The 19,544-nt window shown below is 32.8% G+C and overlaps 1 protein-coding gene across 1 annotated transcript in view; it reads left to right on the top strand.

Annotated features, from left to right (window-relative positions):
* The first annotated feature begins 348 nt into the window (after positions 1–348).
* The window catches only part of LOC149911224 (uncharacterized), a 71,325-nt gene continuing 52,129 nt past the window's right edge, over positions 349–19,544 (top strand). Inside the window, exons 1-4 of the mRNA XM_090117237.1 lie at positions 349–1,188; positions 6,856–7,042; positions 9,093–9,207; positions 11,308–11,569. Of these exons, the coding sequence (XP_089973363.1) occupies positions 349–1,188; positions 6,856–7,042; positions 9,093–9,207; positions 11,308–11,569 (1,404 nt within the window). The remainder of the gene's footprint in view (positions 1,189–6,855; positions 7,043–9,092; positions 9,208–11,307; positions 11,570–19,544) is intronic.

Genomic DNA, 19,544 nt, shown 5'->3' with positions numbered 1-19,544 from the left:
TTAATATCCATGTTTATTCGCACACTTGTCAAATGTTTGCATCCTCGACGTGTAGAGTGAATTGTGAGTGAAATTTCTTATCGCATCGATCAAACACGTCGTTAAACGTTATACTAAAATAATTTTATTTCTTATCCTCAGTGGACTGTTCGCCGCGCATTGGTTTTGTCGATAGTGTTATCGTAATATGTTTCCTTCACTATGATAAACGAATCGTAGGTACCTGTGTAACGTCAAATGAGCTACTGATAAAATCTTTATACCCATAAGAAATACTTTAGTGTATCGTGACCTACATGTTTCGATGTTGTTTGCGTGGGCTAGTGTATAAAATTAAACTGTGTGAATATGGATAGGTTCAAACAAAAACTCAAAAAAGATAAGACGGTGCAAAATAACACTCAAGATAAAAAGGAAATGTTAGTGGCTGACGTGAAGTGCATCAGAGAGAACCTCAAAATAAGGGAAATATTACGGAACGTAAAAATGAATCGAAGCATGCGCTTAAAGGCGCCACCGGGAAGCAAAGTCATGAATAATAAAGATTTCACTGACAATGAGGATTTTTTCGAAGAAAACCTCAAAGAAGAAGATGATAAAGAACAGGAGCCACCGTGTGCTACGAATCCTGATGTAATTATAACGCATACAGATTTTTCTGATGATAACATCAATGGCTCAACTGAAGACATCGAAAAAAGTGATCTTGAAAGTGAACAGATAGAAGAAAATAGTGATACTGACAAAAACACCCCAGATACAACATCCGACAGCATAGAAGATAATGACATAAAGAAGTTGGAAAGTTTTGAGCCTATCAAAAGGAGTGGATCTGTTATCTCAGATAATAGATCTATTCAGCAATTATTAAATGATATGCCAACCACCAAAATCAGGGATAGAAAGTTATCTCTCGATCAATCAACACTTAACCGACGAGAAGGTTTTACTCAATCAGAATTAGACTTACACTCATTGGGTAAATCCCCACTAGAGCGGAAATCCTCTTTCTTTAGAAAAAAAATGGATAGCTTTTTAAGGAACACTACAGATCTATTTAAAAGGCAGTCTTTAACCGGAAAATGTCAACCAGTACAAAGAAGAGGTTCCATGTCTGTTTCTATGCAGTCATTGAATGAAAATTGCAGCAGTTCTAACGGGGATTATCAAGATGAATCTATGCAACAAGTAAGTGCTTTATATTATTCTTGCATATTATTTGAGAAGATAATAAGATGGCCAATGTAAATGATAGTTATCCAACGCAGTCGCCCTAGGCTTCGTTCGTTTGACATCACGGCTATAGTTTTCTAATATACATTATAAAATACCGCAATGCCGTTTAGTATATTTTTCATTATGTGCATATTTCTTTTTTACAACATTTACTTATTTTATTTTTATATATGAATTATAAGGAATAATCATGATACACGTACCCATTTCTTATCAATCATAAAAATTGTAACAAGGTCTACTGTAGTATTTGCCTGTAGGTTATTTTTAATGAGTACTTCAATTTACCAAATATAGATATTTTGTACGACAGAGGTATTAGACGGCGGTGTCATTTAAGGGAATTTATAAGAAAATAGATATCACCCGAAAATAAAACTTAAAAATTATAGATAAAAATAGTCATATCATATCGTAGCATCGCATATTATATATATTAAATTTACCAACGCACTATAAATTTTATAGTTGAGATAATTTTTCAAGAAAACAGGCATTCATTATTGATAGCTGTATCATTTTATTTCACAATTTGTACTCCTTTTAAAAATGTTCGTCACACCAAGGCCAATTAAACAATCATGCGCAATTGGTTTTCCGTTAATTGAAATAAAATAGGTTTTATTACGTAGGTATACGTTATTTGTATAGTTGATAATTATTGAACATTGTCTTGTTATCGATAAGGTCGCGTTAACTCAGTACTTCTTTAATATTCATGTATTTTATGAGTCACAATTATGCTACTACTCTATGTTAAAACTAAACACATTGGTGCGGTATACATCAAAATAAAACAGTAATATTCATATCTATAATTATATAGCATTAGTAAATAATTTTACCAAGAATGCAATCTTAGGTACGTGAAAGGAAACTATCACTCGTGTCGCAGTTTATAAAGTAGATATTAATCATAACTAAACAATTTCATATGATTGTTCTAGGTTTCAAGTTTAATCAAACAAGGGTTCAATTTAAATATAAAATCATGCGTTGTAAGTAATCTTTTTACTGGAAGTGCGATAATTTTAAACATAGATTTACTTTAACTTACCATATCATATGTTTCCACTGCAGAGACACAGGCCTCATATGAGGGTTTAACCTACCACATAGGTAGGTAGGTACTATACCTTAATTATATAAAAGAAGTTCGTGTTTATTTCAAAACTTATAAATTAAGAACGACCTGAACGTATATTAATGATTTTGGGTTTGTTAGATTTATAAATTTGTAATACTAATTACCTATCCTAATCGCAGCAGAAACCAAACCTCTGAATTAATATAATAACTTTAACGGAAAGCTTACAAATGATATATCTATCCGGGTGCAGCTGGAGTGAGCCGCTAGTAACTAGTAAAATATGGGTCGTTTATTACACAGAGGGTTTATAAATCACTAATATTTGAGCAAGTTATTGATAAACCCTTTGCCGTTGAGGACCGTGCCTTTTGAAGAGTTCTCCGAGTATCTAAATCAAGACCTATCAATATACGTGGGCAGTGACTAGAAATGGAACTCCATAGAAATACCTTCAATTGAACTTACTTAAATAAAGGTACAGTCGTCTATTTTCTCTCATTTAAACCCCTTGTACACGAGTACAATAAAAAAATGGACGAATTTATATTGCCTCAAGATATTAATAAAAATAATATATTTAGGATAATAACCCAAAAAGCAACGAGAATTTACAGCAGACAACAACAAGCGATCTGAAGAATGAATGTTAATCTCCTTTTAAAAACGTCCAAATATTACGTATTTTTATCGTTTAATACCCATCATCGTTTTTATTTTCGTTTTACAGATGAAATAATGGGTTGTTATTTGTTAACATGTTTAATGATATACCTATAATTTGATACGATATACTCCAATACCATGGGGATCGTCATATTAATATCTAGTACTTACATACCTACTAAGATGTTCAGAGACTAAACAATATTCAAGTACTTTCGAAGCTTATTGATAAGTAGCTAATTACGTATTTTTATATACTAAATACCAACAAATTACCCTAAATATCTGAAAATATATCTAAAAATGAATTTATTCCACTAACAATTTATTTTTTCTTAGAAATTATTTTTACCAAAAAGGCGTAGAATAGAAGTAAGAAAATCTTACAAATAGGTGTTCATGAGAAAAGTAGAGGAATTTATCATAATTGTTTATAAAATACAAGCATATAGTCTAAGTAAATATTTCAAAACATCAAAATAATTCATCAAACATCATGACCAAAACAATATTGACGCGTTATACCTACTCAACAAAGTAATTATGGATACGATTAAACACAGGCGGGGAAAACTATTTTCAGCGTGTCGTTTACTTACATATCATTGATCTTTAGAAAAACATGTTCAAGTTAGATATAATATGGATAATGCATAAGGCTCTATCATAATATGTTTTTGCAGCATTTATCAAAAACAATTTGAGTTTGAGTTTGAGTTTGAAACGAAATTCTAAGTTCTAACCAAAACACAAAAGCGGAGCAAATGAACGTCGGTGGTCATTATGCGTTGCTGTTATGCCGATAAAACTTCACATGGTTAGGGAGCCAGGTGCAAATTTGGTTAACTATTTCCTCTCAAGAGATAATTCGTCAGACGCATGAGAGTATAGTATTATAAAGCCTCGTGAACGTCAGCTGGCGCTCGGTTGGGGGGGTGAGCGGTTGTAGCCTCCCACGCACATAGGAAAAAAAATACATTCATTCATTCATTTCCTCTCAGCTAAAAATTTGTCAAATTGTAGCTAACCCAATATCTCAACGAAAAAAAATAGTCAGCTGGTTACAACATGGTGTATTATACGTCAGCTGGTGTCTCGAACATGAAAGTTAAATTTAAAGAAAAATTTATTTTCCGTTATTTCCTCTCAAACAAAAATTTACCTGATGATAGCTTATATGTAACTGTGGATAAATATATATGTCAGCTGGCTGTATCTTGGTGGAAAAACCGTCAGCTGATACGGGAGGCTACAACCGCTCTTCCCCCCAACCGAGCTCCAGCTGACGTTCACGAGGCTTCATAATACTATACTTTGATGCATTTTACTAATTACCGCTTGAAAGGAACTTGGTCATAAAATCTGCTGCTGGCTCCCGGACCAACAGGTCTTGTCTTTGCGGCACGCTATTCAACGCTATAAATAGAATCGACGAATTTCAAAGAAATTTGTAATCTAGCCTAATCAACATAACAATTCTTATCATGTACCTAATAGGATTAAAAAACTGTATAGTCCTATATTATTTATTTAAAATTGTTTATGAATAAACACATTAATCACAACAGCAATCACTATTCCAAAATGCGCGCAGTTAAAAATCGTTCACAGTTCTGGTATCGCAGGAGTACAAGTGCCACTTCATTCTTTTTCCATGTGTTTTTCACATGTGTTTCTATGGCCCTTTACAGTTTTTTTAAATATGATTAAACAAAATATTTAAAAATAGAAATACACATATGAAAGATATCGCTACAAATAAAAAAAATCTGTTAAAAGTGGTTGATGTAAGCTTTTTTGCGCTTAATTTTTCTTTGAGAGATATTATTACATATTTTACTTTGTTTTAAAAGTAGTGTAGTTCCTGTTGCTTATTTTAAATTTAACTGCTTTTCGAAGTGTCGTAGAACTTTCTTGAGCTGTACTTAGTAGACACATTAAGTTTTAAAACTTGGGCACCATGCAGTGTGTTACTTATCGATTATGAATGACGTATTTTAATACACCTTTCAGCATAAGTGTAGGAACTTATGTAAACCTCAATATATTACATCATGAATTTAACTTTTCAATTATAAGAGTTTTGACAATCAATATTTTTATATTATAATCTTTAAAGTAAAGATGAAACAAATGATGATGATGCAAATTTTTTTGCTAAGCGCAAATCTTGCGAACAGCAGAACCGCTTTCGTTAATTCTTCTATAGAATATTTATTCTATAGAAGAATTACGAGGATATTTCTTATGGAGAGAAAGCGTAAACGGGCGAAGCCGGTGCGGACCGCTAGTACCTAGATAGTAATTAAAATATTATGAAGGCCCACCTCTACTGAAACTATTACTTAAGTAAGTATCTACTAATTTTTGTAAATATATTCGTTAGGTACTTAAAAAGAGTTAATCGTTTTGTTTAACTCCAAATTATTTTAAAGAACCATTCAATAATAATATTATTGCCCGTATTTATTACTCAGATAGTTAAATAGAAATGTGTTTATCTTATTAAATCTATGTAGCATAATATAGACGATTGGTTTACAAGGAATTTATTAATGAGTATCCGACTCGGAAAACTCCGTGCCGCCATTTTTTTATTTTGTGTAAATTCTGTTCATTATAGTAATTATTGTCAATCGCTGGCCAGTGTACCTTCTAGCTTACCTTCTAGATCGTCTATATATATATATACTTAGGATTTGACACCTTTTCTTTGCTCTGCTCTACTTATAGGTACATTATAATATTCGTATTTGTTTATATAGAATATCATGAAAATATAATATTATGTACTTGATAGCGGGATATCTCATATCATTGTGTGCTTGCATCACAGATAATGAAACCTATCGTAAAATTATTAAAGTTATACATAAAGAGTCTAAAATAACCTAATTGGTATGCCAATTTTTTTATTTGAAAGCCTTCCTGTGGTGCCGTATAAAGGAGAATGGGCAAATTGGGCCTGAAACTTGGGCTAAGACCAATACACACGAAATATTGTTTTTTTGATAGATCATTACACATACCTTACGAAAATAATAAAATAAAAAAATAAATCAACCGGGTTCTTGTACAGTCAAGGCAAAAAGTTTTATTTATTTGGCTATTATTTTGCGCACAATAACGGTGTTTTTAATTCGAGTGAAGTAAATATAAATCTAAATGTCACTGGAGTGACTGAGTTTTACCACAAAAAACGTCTAACTACGTTGAATTATAATAAACACGGTAATTATACTAAACCTGTTACAAAACATAATATTAGTGTATTTCGGTTATTAGAAGGCTTAAGATTAGTACGTATTTGTAAGTGAAAGTGAATTGGAGTAACATAAAGATATTATCATTGTCTTATAACAGTTATTTACTGCAAAAAATATTATACACAAAGAAATAAAACTTGATGTGACTGCACAAAAACCCGGTTGATTATTTTTTTATATATATTTTTCCCGTTATCTATGTGTTATGATCTATTATAAAAATAATATCTCATGTGTATTGGTCCAACTCAAGGGTTCAGGCCCAACTTCCATAGTAAAATGCCCATTCTCCTTTGGTTTAGTTTTGACAATATGAGGACGGATTTAATTTTTTGTTAAAAAATTAATAATTAGAAAATATTTTTCAAACTCTACGATATTTCAAAATTTATTAATCAATAGGTAATCAAAAACGTAAATTTGCAAACAATAATTGAACAATTGATTCGATACCTGTCGGGTAATTTTCAAATATGCAGTTAGTTGAATTACGCATGAATTGAGTGTTGTTTCACATTGGCCGTAATTAATACGCGTTATTAGTATATTTAATTAACAATATTTTAGTATATCAAATAGCTATGTTTTGTGCGATTAAAGGAAATGCGACCGAGCAGTAGTACAGCGAGTCTACAATCTTCTTCCACAATAACAAGGAGCGCGTCGAGTTTATCGTTTTGTCAAAATTCCCGCCTCATGGATCAGCCATCAGAATCGAGCCTTTCTGGCAGCCAGCCCGCCTTCACCAGTGAATCTCTAGGCGACTTTTCTTCGAACAGCGTTCATAGTGAGTACTTATTCGCTTTTAAATAGTGTGTGTTTTACGAAAGTGGATTGCGGTGAACATTTGAAATGAAATAGTAAATGAATATTGTCTTATATCATTTAGTGGTAGTTCCCACATCGAAGGATCCCACATCGTCGATCGCTGTATACGGCCGGCGATTAGAATCCAATAGATGCTATTAGGTAGCGGTGTAATGTACAGATTGTTCAATAAATTCAATTACTGGATGTTGGCTCTAATAATGTTATCTAAAGTGATTATGTGTACACATAACTTCGTATGGAATTGTTTACTTGCATTTTCGTATCTGGATCGAGTAACTTATATCACCTTATATCTTAATCATTAAAGCTAAGCTAAAGAATGTAAACTTTTATCACAAACATTTATAACAGGCCCCTTTCCCTCGGATTACGGTGATTTAAAAGACAAGTGACAGGCGAGGGATATATGAATATTCCAAGAAGACAATGAAATTAAATTCCTCAATGTTATTATACTTGCCCTTGACATTATACCTCTAAATGCTATCAAGCGCCTCTACTACTTTTATTTATGACGAAGTTCAGTCCGTTTTTCTTGAACCCTATTTTCCAGTCGCACAGTTAATTACTATCATCTACCATTGCATAAAAGTAACTAACATTATTGTAATTCTATCCCTTTCATTTCAATAATCTCACATACGGTTTCAGGGTTGCAGTTCCCAGTAAACGGACATTTTTTATTTAAATGAAACTTAGAGATAGTTAAAATGGTAGTTAGTTCCCATGTAGTTCCACTTTTTGTTACTTTTCAATCCGTTACCACTCTTTAAAGTAATGACAGAGCCTTCCGTGAGTGATTACTAGCTCTTTAACTGCGAAGGTTTTATTCTGTATTCCATTTTTACAAACTCGTTTATTCGCTATTGAAGTCTATTAACTAGGTACTTTTATAAACTTTTTCTTCGTTCATTTCTGTTTGAATAAATTATGTTGCATCGCTGTAATTCCAATCGATCGAGTCTCCTGTATTTTATGACATACTAGAGGTCCGCCCCGGCTTTGCCCGTGGTACATATTATTATTTCGCAATAAAAGGTAGCCTTATGTCCTTTTTCGGGTATCAAAATATCTCCATACCAAATTTCATGCAAATTGGTTCCGTAGTTTAGGCGTGATTGAGTAACAGACAGACAGACAGAGTTACTTTCCTATTTATAATTAATATTAAGTATGGATTCTGCGCTTTTACATTGAATGGACAATGTAAAAAGCAAAAAAAAATCCTTTGTTTTCTGGGTCAAAGGACTTTAAACGTATAACTAAAAATGAAGACCGGAAATAAATATCACTGCTTTAATAAAAATCATATTAAGCTTAATAATTTTTAAGTTGAGCTTTTGGTTATGATGGTGCAGATTATTATTAATGAGAAAATATATTTTTTAAGTACATATTGGTATTGTTTTTTAAGTACACATGAATTTCTTATACACAATACTTAAACATAGCCATTACCGCGGCGTCGCCCGTCCCTGAAATCCAGTTTACAACGACCGTGACTTCACGACAATTTAGTATGCGTCCAAAACTAATTAATTGATGATGACCTTGTTAACGTTGATATTTTTACCAATAAACATAAAACGGTGCTTTTAATTAAACAAATAATAAGTTTGCGTAACCAATATAGACTTGCAAAACATAAAATCGCATCTGACCTTTGATTTGCTGCGAAATAGAATTTCATTTTATTTATCTCAATTTAACCTGAAATTACAAAATCAGCGAAAATGTATTGTGTACCAATAATATATTGATTTGATTTTTATACATATTATAACTAGCTGCTCTGTGCGGTTTCACCCCCGTGGCTCCACCCCTGTTGGTCGTAGCGCGATGATATATAGCCTGTAACCTTCCTCGATGGCTATCTAACACCGAAATAATTTTTTAAATCGGACCAGTAGTTCCCGAGATTAGCGCGTTCAAACAACCAAACTCTTCTGCTTTATAATATTAGGTACTATAGATAATGTCTACACTCTACATATTTCTGGTTTCAGGTTTAAATGAAGCGTACTTACAGGAAGCTATGCTGAAGTCTAGAGCGATTTCAATGAGTTCTGGACTAGATTCATCTAATAGTCGCCTTCGACGGAAAGCTTCCAGATCAAACAGGTTTGTTTAAGAAATGATATACAACTTTTATTTTGCATTAAATTATTTTAAAGTTTCATGCTTATTAGTTAGCCCAGTAATCGTTGTTTTTCTATATTAAAAAGGGTTAAAAAATAAAAATGTAGAAAAAAAAAACCTTTTCTTATCGTGCTTGTGGAGGAAGGAAGGTGGAATTCCTCCATCGAAAAAGGGAGGATACTCGACCAGTCTACTCGACTGGCCGGCCGTGAAGGCCCCGATGGATGATGTCGGAAAGTTGTATATAATATGCTTTGTAGCGAAAACATTTCGCTTGCGCGATTCAGAGTGAGGTGTCGCTACAGTGCTCTCGGCTAACGAATGCTCAAAGGAAAATTATAAAAAAATGAGTTTGAACTATTATTATGGAGGAGTTTAATTACAGAAAAGCAGTTTATACTAAAGATATGGGTTATAATTGTTAATTATAACCTCACCTACGTATTTTCATAACATAATTGCAAAAAAACTAATTGTATTCCGTAGGTAAACCACAAATTATCCGTATTCCAACATATTTTGGTAATGATCTGATCGTTTCTATGATGCTTGCAAAATAATTAGCTATTCGGTTAATTTTAACCCAAATTAGCCAATCTGCCTCATATAATCGATACGACTAATATTCATTGTTTCAAATTAGATGCGAACACAAAATTGATGGCTTTCAGTGCTGTAATTTGATTTTGCACTGAAATTCCCACAAACAATATATTTGTGTTTAGCATGTTATAAACAAAATAAATACTTTTTAATGTCCCTTTTGACACGAAACGCAGGCATCTACATACGGTCGGTCACCTTTACATTACCTCTGTGCCTCTGTTTTGTATTCCTAGAATTATCTGCAAACCTGAATACCTGATGGCTGATACTGTGAATTTCCTGAAACGTGGTTTCATTAAAATTTTCACTCAATTAAATTGCAAACATTATTGAAAATAAAATGAACATACAATAATTGAAAGAACTATAATTTTAATTATGTATGGGACACATAATAATTTTAATGACGAAAAACATTTTGTGGTTAACTGAACACGTCATATTGTTTAATTTATACAATTCCAAGCGCCAGTGTTTGTTGACGTCTGCTCTGTAAGAAACAACACATTAGGAATCAATAACATAATTGATATTCCGGTAAAATTATTCCAGAAAATTGATTATGGAAATTAAAGGCGTCACTCCTTTGAATATCATTGAACATGTTAAAAGAAAAACATAGGTATGATCTTTTGTCATTTAGTTCGCCATTCCATCTTCATTCATAAATATAAACATAAGAAAAATTCTCCTTTAAAAAAAATGTATCTCTTTTTATAAATCGTATTAAAAATATCGCAAGACGTATTTTGTGAAATGGTTAAATTCCTTGCTACATATTGTCTTGTACTACTACTACAAGAGTTACTATTACGTATATATAACACCCATTTAAACCGTAAGTAGGTTGCTTTACGAACTAATTTTTATTACTTAAAATAAAGCGCGGATAATTGAAGGCGAAGAGCTTCCCGCTTTATTAAATTAGAAGCGGTTGAGTAGAAACTGAGATATAAAGTGGATGTAGAGTCAATCTACAGCGTTCCTATCTTAAGCGAAGCGCGAAGCAATAATACTCTTTAATGTTTAATGTGGTTTATTCCTAGTTTAAACGAGTAACCGAGCAAGAAATGAGCATAGGGCGGTCTCTTTATTCATACTATTTCGCTTTCGCAAACATTGTTGTTATTTGTCAACTTTCTATGGAACTTGACTGATTAATATAAAAGGACGGAAGTATGATGAAACTTAATATTACAATTATATTTTTATGTTTCTCGTATCAATATTTCAATTCATTTAAGAGTGTTAACTGATATTCATTATTGAACAGATGAATATCAAAACTTTTACCGATCAACTTTTCTCTTCGGGCAAGTAGATGGATTTCATAATATACATTTATTTAACCATTTATTGTACCACACCATTTAACATTAGAGTAGGTACATGTACATGACATATAGTTTGAATGTAAAGGGAAGGGAAGGATATATCTTATATATAATTTATAAAACCATTCTAATTTTTGTTTAGAGTGACGTGGGTTGCAAGTGAAGGTCTCACTAATTACTTCAGAAGAATAATACAAGACGAAAAGTTGAAAGAAATGCAGAGCTGTCACTCATACCAAGATTTCTCTTGTATACCGGAAAATGAATCTTATGGCCAAAGAACTGACTCAAAGGGCCGCAGGTTGTCCTACCAACGAGCAGTGTCTGGTGAAGATCCGGTGCTGCCAACAAGATACCAGGATACTAGCTTGAGGAGGCGTCATCTCATACTGGAGAATAATGAGGTAAGTGGAATTAACACTCTAATGTTACTTTTTTAACGTGCAAGGAATCTGCCTCGTAGATACACAATACAGTGGCAGGAGTTAAATGCCTGTCGTCAAGGACGAGGTTTTTTTAATGTAGATAGGCAGGTCTATGATCATAGTTCCGCTAGATGGAAGTGATGATGTGGCCTAAGGTGGCAAGTCATATCTACCAAGTTAGTACCCGTTAACTCACCTCTTGAGTGACCTATGACCTTATTATGCTTCTCTGGAAAATAGGTTAAGCAATAGGTACAAAGTATTGAGTAGACGATAAACATACAGTTTGATTGATATATCATAGAAAATCTTTTTGGCTATTCGTCATCATACAGGAATGTTTGAAATACATTTCAGTTATCGCGCCAGGTACTGATATAGGTCGGTTCGGTCGGTCGGTTATAGGTCGCTGCAAGAAATACGTAGTCAAGACCTTTTTCTTTATTTCTTATAATTAATTTTGAAATAGAAGCATTATAAAAAATGTGAGTTTCATCTATTTTTTAAGTGGACAAATCTCACATAAAGTACTCACAACTCCCGGGAAAGGACTCGTGGGTTATGTCGGATTCATTTGTTTCATCCACATCCTATCATCAATTCATACAATTTAGGTAATAATTTTCTATGCTTGCAATAATATGTAATGAATATCAGAGAACTAGTATTCATTCATTGGAACTCCAACCTATCCAAAATTAACTAATAGTGTATCTACATATATTATATTTTGTAGGTGTGAACACAAAATATTATCTTATCAAAAATGATGCTCATCTTCACGAAACATAAAATAATTGCGCCTATCTTTAATTATATACAAGCGTAGATAAATGTTGTGGATGTAGGCGACGGATTGTGCGTGCCACACGCGATCGCCACATAAACCAACTTCGACGTGACGTCAGTTCTTAAGATTTTGTAAAGATTCTCAAAACGACACGAAACAGACAGTATTATAGTAATTACGTCGTTAATGAACTCTTATTATATACATTGGAATTTTTATTTCCGTGAAAGTGTATGCATACTTGGGGTTCTTGAAATAGATGCTTCATGCTTGTGTAAACATACGTAGAGTCATTTGTCAATTTATTACCTATTTATTTAATTATTATTTTTATTTACGAATTTTTTTTTTTAATTTTTTAATTTAATTTTATTTATTACTACACGAACTTGTTCCGCCATCCCCGTTCTTCCATCGATCGTCGAGGCGCACGGATCCATATGGTGGACGTTCCATGTACCCGGACTAAGAGGTTCGATTCCACATTCTTCATCCAAACCGCGAGGGACTGGAACGCGCTTCCTGAATCTGTGTTCCCCGATGAGTACAATATGGGGGTCTTCAAGCGAAGAGTGAACAGGTACCTACTAGGGAAGCGCGTACCATCTTAGACTGCATCTTAGCTTTCCATCAGGCGAGATTGCGGTCAAGCGCTTCCCTATCTAGAGTAAAAAAAAAAATTTACGAAATTGTCATATTTTTTTTATCTACAACAACAAAACCATGTTGACATGCGTAGGTATATAATCAATTAAAACAAACATAATATATGCTTGTGATTACAGGGAGAAAGAGATAAACCATAGTTATCGTTCAAGCTCTGATATTACGTAAAACTTAAAAGTATGATTTCGCTAAAATTATCCAAGCGTGTATGTTTTGGAAACTTTTAAATTCCTGAACATCCCGAGCAACTCTAAATGTAGTAATAATTTAAATTGAAAAATAGTCTGGCGTCTGCGTGTGTGTAAATCAAAGCTTCATCTGCGTATCCTTTATTTTACCAATATTGCAAAGTTTTTACGATTTCATTGACAATATAGGCTGGCTTTTAGGAATATTTTGTACAAGCTCACGAATGCCGCAAGGTTACCTAATGTAAAAGTCGAGATATTTTCCACCTAACAATACAATATCGCGGCAACAATAAGCCAAGTTGACCTGCGATAAGGTATACAATAAACCGTGCCAGATTAATAAAGGTTGTTCATGAGCACTTATAAAAATATACATGAATAAAATTATAAGCTAATTTTAGTTAAGTAACGGTTGGCGGCCCAAAGAGAATGTGGCACCTAGACAGGTCGCTTCGCTCGTTCCTGCCTCTTTTATTTTTATCTGTTACTAGGAAGCAATTAAGGCGTGATTTAATTTGCTCCTATTTAGAAGAATAGCAATTATGAAGCCAAACTGTAAAATGTGTTAATATTAAAAAGTGCGTAATTGGAACTAATTACCTACTTGTATGGCAAAAATTGTGAAATTAGTATCATATTTTTTAATGAAAATTAAAACGTCCTTTATAACCTTACTCGTTAGTTATTTATATTAGAAATATGGATAGACGTGATATTAAGTTGCAGTGAAGATGACCTTAATAATAATTATTAGTCTGAACCTGTGATTGATACCTATCTATACCCATAGTCGATTTTCAAGTAAGTAAATAAATTCAATTACAATAAGATTCGGTGATTAATATTTTAACGTTTGATAAGTGGGTTGTCAACTGATCCTATCATTAATGGGTATACTACATTAACTGAATTAGGCATTAGAATATCTAATGGCCATTTTGTTAGCAATGCAAAATTATCAAATTCGCCACCAACTGTCGTTCATAATAAAGAGCTAACAAGGTTCACTTTCAATGTGTCCATTTTTCCAGTTCAATTTACGCATTCCATAGGAAAATGCCAAAAATAAATGCATTTCAGACTGAGCGACTGACTGCCAGCTAACGCGTGTGACGTCGATTCACTAAAACAATGCGTCTATATGAGTAAATTAAATTCTATAAAATGTATACAATGGTAATAAAGGTTCTTATTATAGTTTACTAATCAATATTGTCTGTGCTATCACAGTATGACACATGCATACTAATATTATAAATGCGAAAGTAACTCTGTCTGTCTGTTACTCAATCACGGCTAAACTACTAAACCAATTTTCATGAAATTTGGTATGAAGATATTTTGATACCCAAGAAAAGACATAGGCTACTTTTTATCTTGGGAAAATGACGCAATCCCGAAAATCCCACGATAACGGGAACTATGCGGGTTTTTCTTTGACTGCGCGGGCGAAACCGCGGGCGGAAACCTTGTATACCATATATGTAGTACAAATTATAAATACACATGTGTTTCTTAATATGCTATCTTTCTGTATCTATGCTGTCATTAGTCTGAACATAGGCCTTTTTTTGACTAAGTGTCCCAAAAGTGTCCTAGAAGATGATGTAAAAACTTTTTCCGAAAATTTGAGATATTGTTGATTTTTCCTTCACCGAAGAGGGCAATCGGAAACTTAGGAAGTTCAAATACCTTCTTTTTTATATTCTGAAAACTGCATGGCCATGAATGCAAAAAATATTGCTTAATTTTATAACATGTAGGTATATTATATTCACTGGTATGTATATTGTTAGTGCAACGGTCAAGGAATTTTTGAAATCGGTCTAGTAGGTCTTTACTCCTTAGTCCTTTGTCTAGTAGTTAAAACAAAAACCTCTTCAGGTTTTATCATTAGTACAGACTGCGAACTATTTTCAAACATACTATCTATAAAAGTTTCCCGAATACTCTAATACTTCCCTTTGTTATGGTATTCCATCATAACTCGATATATCCTGTTGTAAAGCTCGATCGGAAAACGAGGTGGAATCCCACAAGTTCTTTCGACATCAGCCATAGGCTTTGTACTTTGATGTCTTAAAGCTCTTACCTCATTTTCCAGTGTGAAAAAAAGACGCTATATAGGTCGTCTAGCGCCATCACTTTCCCACGCTGGTAAATAATACTGCTTTAAGTCATCGTATGCTAGAAAGGGTAGCTATCTACGGTCTAAACACAAAAGATATCACATATTTTACATACAATAAATTGATTAATTATTAGGTATGTCTATCGTTGAAAGTTTTAAATTTATTTGTGTGCACTTGTAACGCCAAAATTCTTATCAATTTCTAGCCGAGATAATTACACCATTTTCATAAGAAGTCAGTAAGAACATGTTTGCTAAATTGTCGTAAGAATATATTGAAGTAATAAGAATATATTTATTTTTACGCGAAGTGCGAATCCTTATTATCTCAATGTCTAATAAGAAAATGCTTAAAGGCTGATGTTTTTATTTTCTTGAGGTACGTGTTACTCATGGGCGAAATTTGTTGCTCATTAAGAAATAGTTGTCTATATTGCTCATTAGTTTACTTTTTCTTGTAAGCCATGAACTGAGCAGGTATAAAAATGTATATTATTTATTATACATTTTTAATGTAGGTAAACTGTAAAGGTAATTCAAATCAGAGACCATTATGTATGAAATATGCTTTGAATATCTTTGTAAAATTGTTTCATCGCTCAAGCATCGCTCTTACAAATTTAGCAGATTTTCTTGAGCTGATTTTTGCTTCGAGCACTACTTCATAAATCCAAGCGGACCTCGCAGAAAGGACGAGAGTTTTAGAAATGTACCAACTTAGCCTTGCATATCGTCCACTTTAGTAATTGAAACATATTTGAATAAATTTTGAAACAGAATGCGTGTAGAGACGGAAAGAGAAATGTTAAAAGAGGAATTTCTGCAAATAAGGTCAGGCTCGCATTACTGTTTACTCACGACTAGCGACGTTTCAAGTTTTGAACCAAATTTACAGATTTTCACATTAGTCTCGTAACAACATATATTACTGGATTGGATATCTAATCTACTAGCAGCTAATCTATTACTAGCTAGCTTATGTGTCAAGTCGTTTGCCTATACATGTGCCACTACAAGCTTACAAAGTTTTATCCACCCAAATATCGCTTTTCCGGATCATTTATAAAGGAAAGGATTACTGAGGAAGGACGTTCTGATAAGCATTTCTCACAATACAAGTAAGCTACAAAATAAATAATACAAATAATACAAAATAAATAATATTGTAAATATATAGCTGACGATAGAATGACGGAGTCCAACAGTAGGTATAATTAATCATATGGTCATATTAAACCAATATACCTGTATTTGAATATCTTCTCATATTATGCTTTTGAACCATTCCGTCAACTTATCGCTATACACAATACGTCCAAGATTTATTTTAACAACTTTCTTGAATTATCGTATTTGTATATCGTATAGTACGTTTCAAATGAGAATAATACATTTTGCATGGTGAAGTTAAATTTATACAATGTACATTTCACAACCCAGGGTTTAAAAGGCAGCCTGCAATATGTGTGCAAGGCTGCATTGTAATGAAAAACAAATATTTATTTAGGTAGGTATGCCCGTACGTTAAAATACGTTAAATAACCGGAAAACGATTCAAGACGCCGTTAATTAAATCTGTAACAAGCAATAATATTTAAATATATAAAACATAATTCATAAGACCCGCGTATACTCCACTACTTTTGTATAATTTCAAAGGTATCGTACAATTTTTTCTTTTACAAAGAAGGATCAAAATATTATATCAAAATATAGTACAATTGGTAGGTACTTAGTAAAAACGACTTCATTAGTGAACAACATATATACAAAAGGGGAATCTCATACGCTATTAACATGTCATACTATAAACTTTGCACTTAAATTTATCATACATAATCTAAATGGAAAATAAATAACACAAATAAAAGAAAATTACCTTCTGTATATTTAAAACAGAATCGCTATGAAAGTTACAAAAAGGTTGTAATTATTATAACATAAATGGTCGTTTCTCTATATACAATAATGTATACAAATGTTGTTTGCAAAATTTCATTTAATAAAGCTAATTGCATAATTAAAAGACTTAATAAAAGTAAAACTTCATTACATATGAGAGCAAAATTTGGACTAGACTAGAATGAATCGAGGAAAAGTTGAACATTAACTGAATACTTGTTCGACAATTAAATTTGCCAACTGCAGTTAAACACGTGTCGTTTTAGAACTTTTACTTCACTTCCACTGTTTTAAGCTGCATGATTATTCTAATTATAGAATGTTTACAAATAAGTCTAATAAAAATGCTTTCAATATTATGCTTAGTACAAATCTTGCTCCCGTTATAAGGAACCTACCCTATGTGGTATACATATACATAATATAAACACGGCGCTTTTTCAGACTCGAACAACCCGACTTTTGGCTTAATGTCGGATTCGTTATTTATTATCTATTTCTCTAAAATTATATTTGTTCCAAACGCAGTAGACATGGCCATCATCATATTTAGATTGAATTGAGATAAAGCTATGTTTGATGTATTTTTAATCTTATATATAAAAATGAATCGCAAAATGTGTTGGTAAGCGCATAACTCGAGAACGGCTGAACCGATTTCGATAATTCTTTTTTTATTATATTCCTTGAAGTACGAGGATGGTTTTTATCACGGGTGAAGCCGGGGTGGACCGCTAGTCTATAATATAAAAATGAATCCCAAAATGTGTTGGTAAGCGCATAACTTGAGAACGGCTGAACCGATTTCGATAATTCTTTTTTTATTATATTCCTTGAAGTACGAGGATGGTTCTTATGTAGGGAAAACGTAAATATGTACCACGGGCGAAGCCGGGGCGGACCGCTAGTTTTTAATAAACCTTCTATAAATTAACGTTCAAAACTTTAGATTTTCCTAGTTTTAGATTTTGAATTCTGACGCCCGACATGCAACACTGTAGTTGTTTGAAATTGCACTATATTTTACTCGAATTTCTTTTCGACAAACTGAGAGCGGCCGCAGCGCTTTCAAATAAAAAGTATCAGCCAGAATATCGCTTTGAATATTAATTGTAAACGTTTGTTACCGCGTCGCAGCTCGTACCTAGATACAAATTACGAAAAAGAGTTGGTTAAACTTGACACGGAAGTTATAATACGTATAATCGAGCCAATTTAAATTTTGTTGAACTGTCAAATGTTGTAAAATGGCTCTACTATAATAATATACTCAGATTTCACACTATGACTTTTCAGTTTTGGTTATTTATCGTTGTGTTATTTACACTGTAGTTCTTACTCTTAATCGCTATATTTCTAAAACGTTGTATTAATTAATGACAATTTTGAAACTCAAACTAGCATAATTTGCATAGTATTCCAAGATACTTGATGTTCTAAATAAGCAAAAAATTATACGAATAAAATTCTCTATTACAAAGAGACTTACGAGAAACTTCAAAAAGCGCGCCTCACAGAAAATTACGGCTATATCTTCCAATAGTCAGATTTCAAAGGTAAAGGCTATGAAAGCACTATTAATAGTTCTATTGCAATTCTATTAGTCCAGAAATTGTTAGCTAACTTCTATTCAAAGCTTATTGCAATCCGGAAAGTTTTCTTTAATTGTTTTTGAGTACTTGCATTCCTTCATTCAATAAGTCGCGCTAGGGTGCTAACAAAACAAATACATATTTATATAATATTTTAAATTTACAGAAAGTGTGTTCATTGCAACTCACAGAGAATATACGTACATTGACGAAAAATTCCGTGTTTTAATTTAACAGTCTTATTTTAAGTTACCTATTAAATCTATTACGCACAAGCTTCCACCCTCTTATGGTTAGTTAGCTGTCTCTCTCTAATTTTCAGTTGTCTATTAGCTACCACTGATTTTAACCTTAAAACAATAATTTCATTTCCTCTTAAATTTAAATGGAAGCTAATCCATCAATTACGCAAGAAAACATTTCTTCGATTAAATTAAGACTTCACGGAAATTTAAAGTGTTATTCTGTGTTAAATGACACCTGTTTAATTTTTCACATCCAATAGTAATTATTAATAAATTTTACCCGCCAAATCTCTCATGAAAAGATTTCCATTAATTGCAAATGCGGCGTAGGTGGGCAAGAGGTGGAGACTGCGCAGGTGCTCCGCGCACGGACCCACGGTATAAATACGAGTGGAGAAGTGGGAACAAGCAGTTCCTCCGAGGGTAGGCTGGCAAAC

This window comes from Colias eurytheme, chromosome 1 (assembly GCF_061535395.1).
Source record: "Colias eurytheme isolate Ceu_HAF_F1 chromosome 1, ilColEury1 Martin Lab GWU primary, whole genome shotgun sequence".
NCBI lineage: Eukaryota > Metazoa > Arthropoda > Insecta > Lepidoptera > Pieridae > Colias > Colias eurytheme.
Note: the sequence above shows the minus strand (reverse complement) of the source record. Positions and strands in the feature narration are given on the sequence as shown.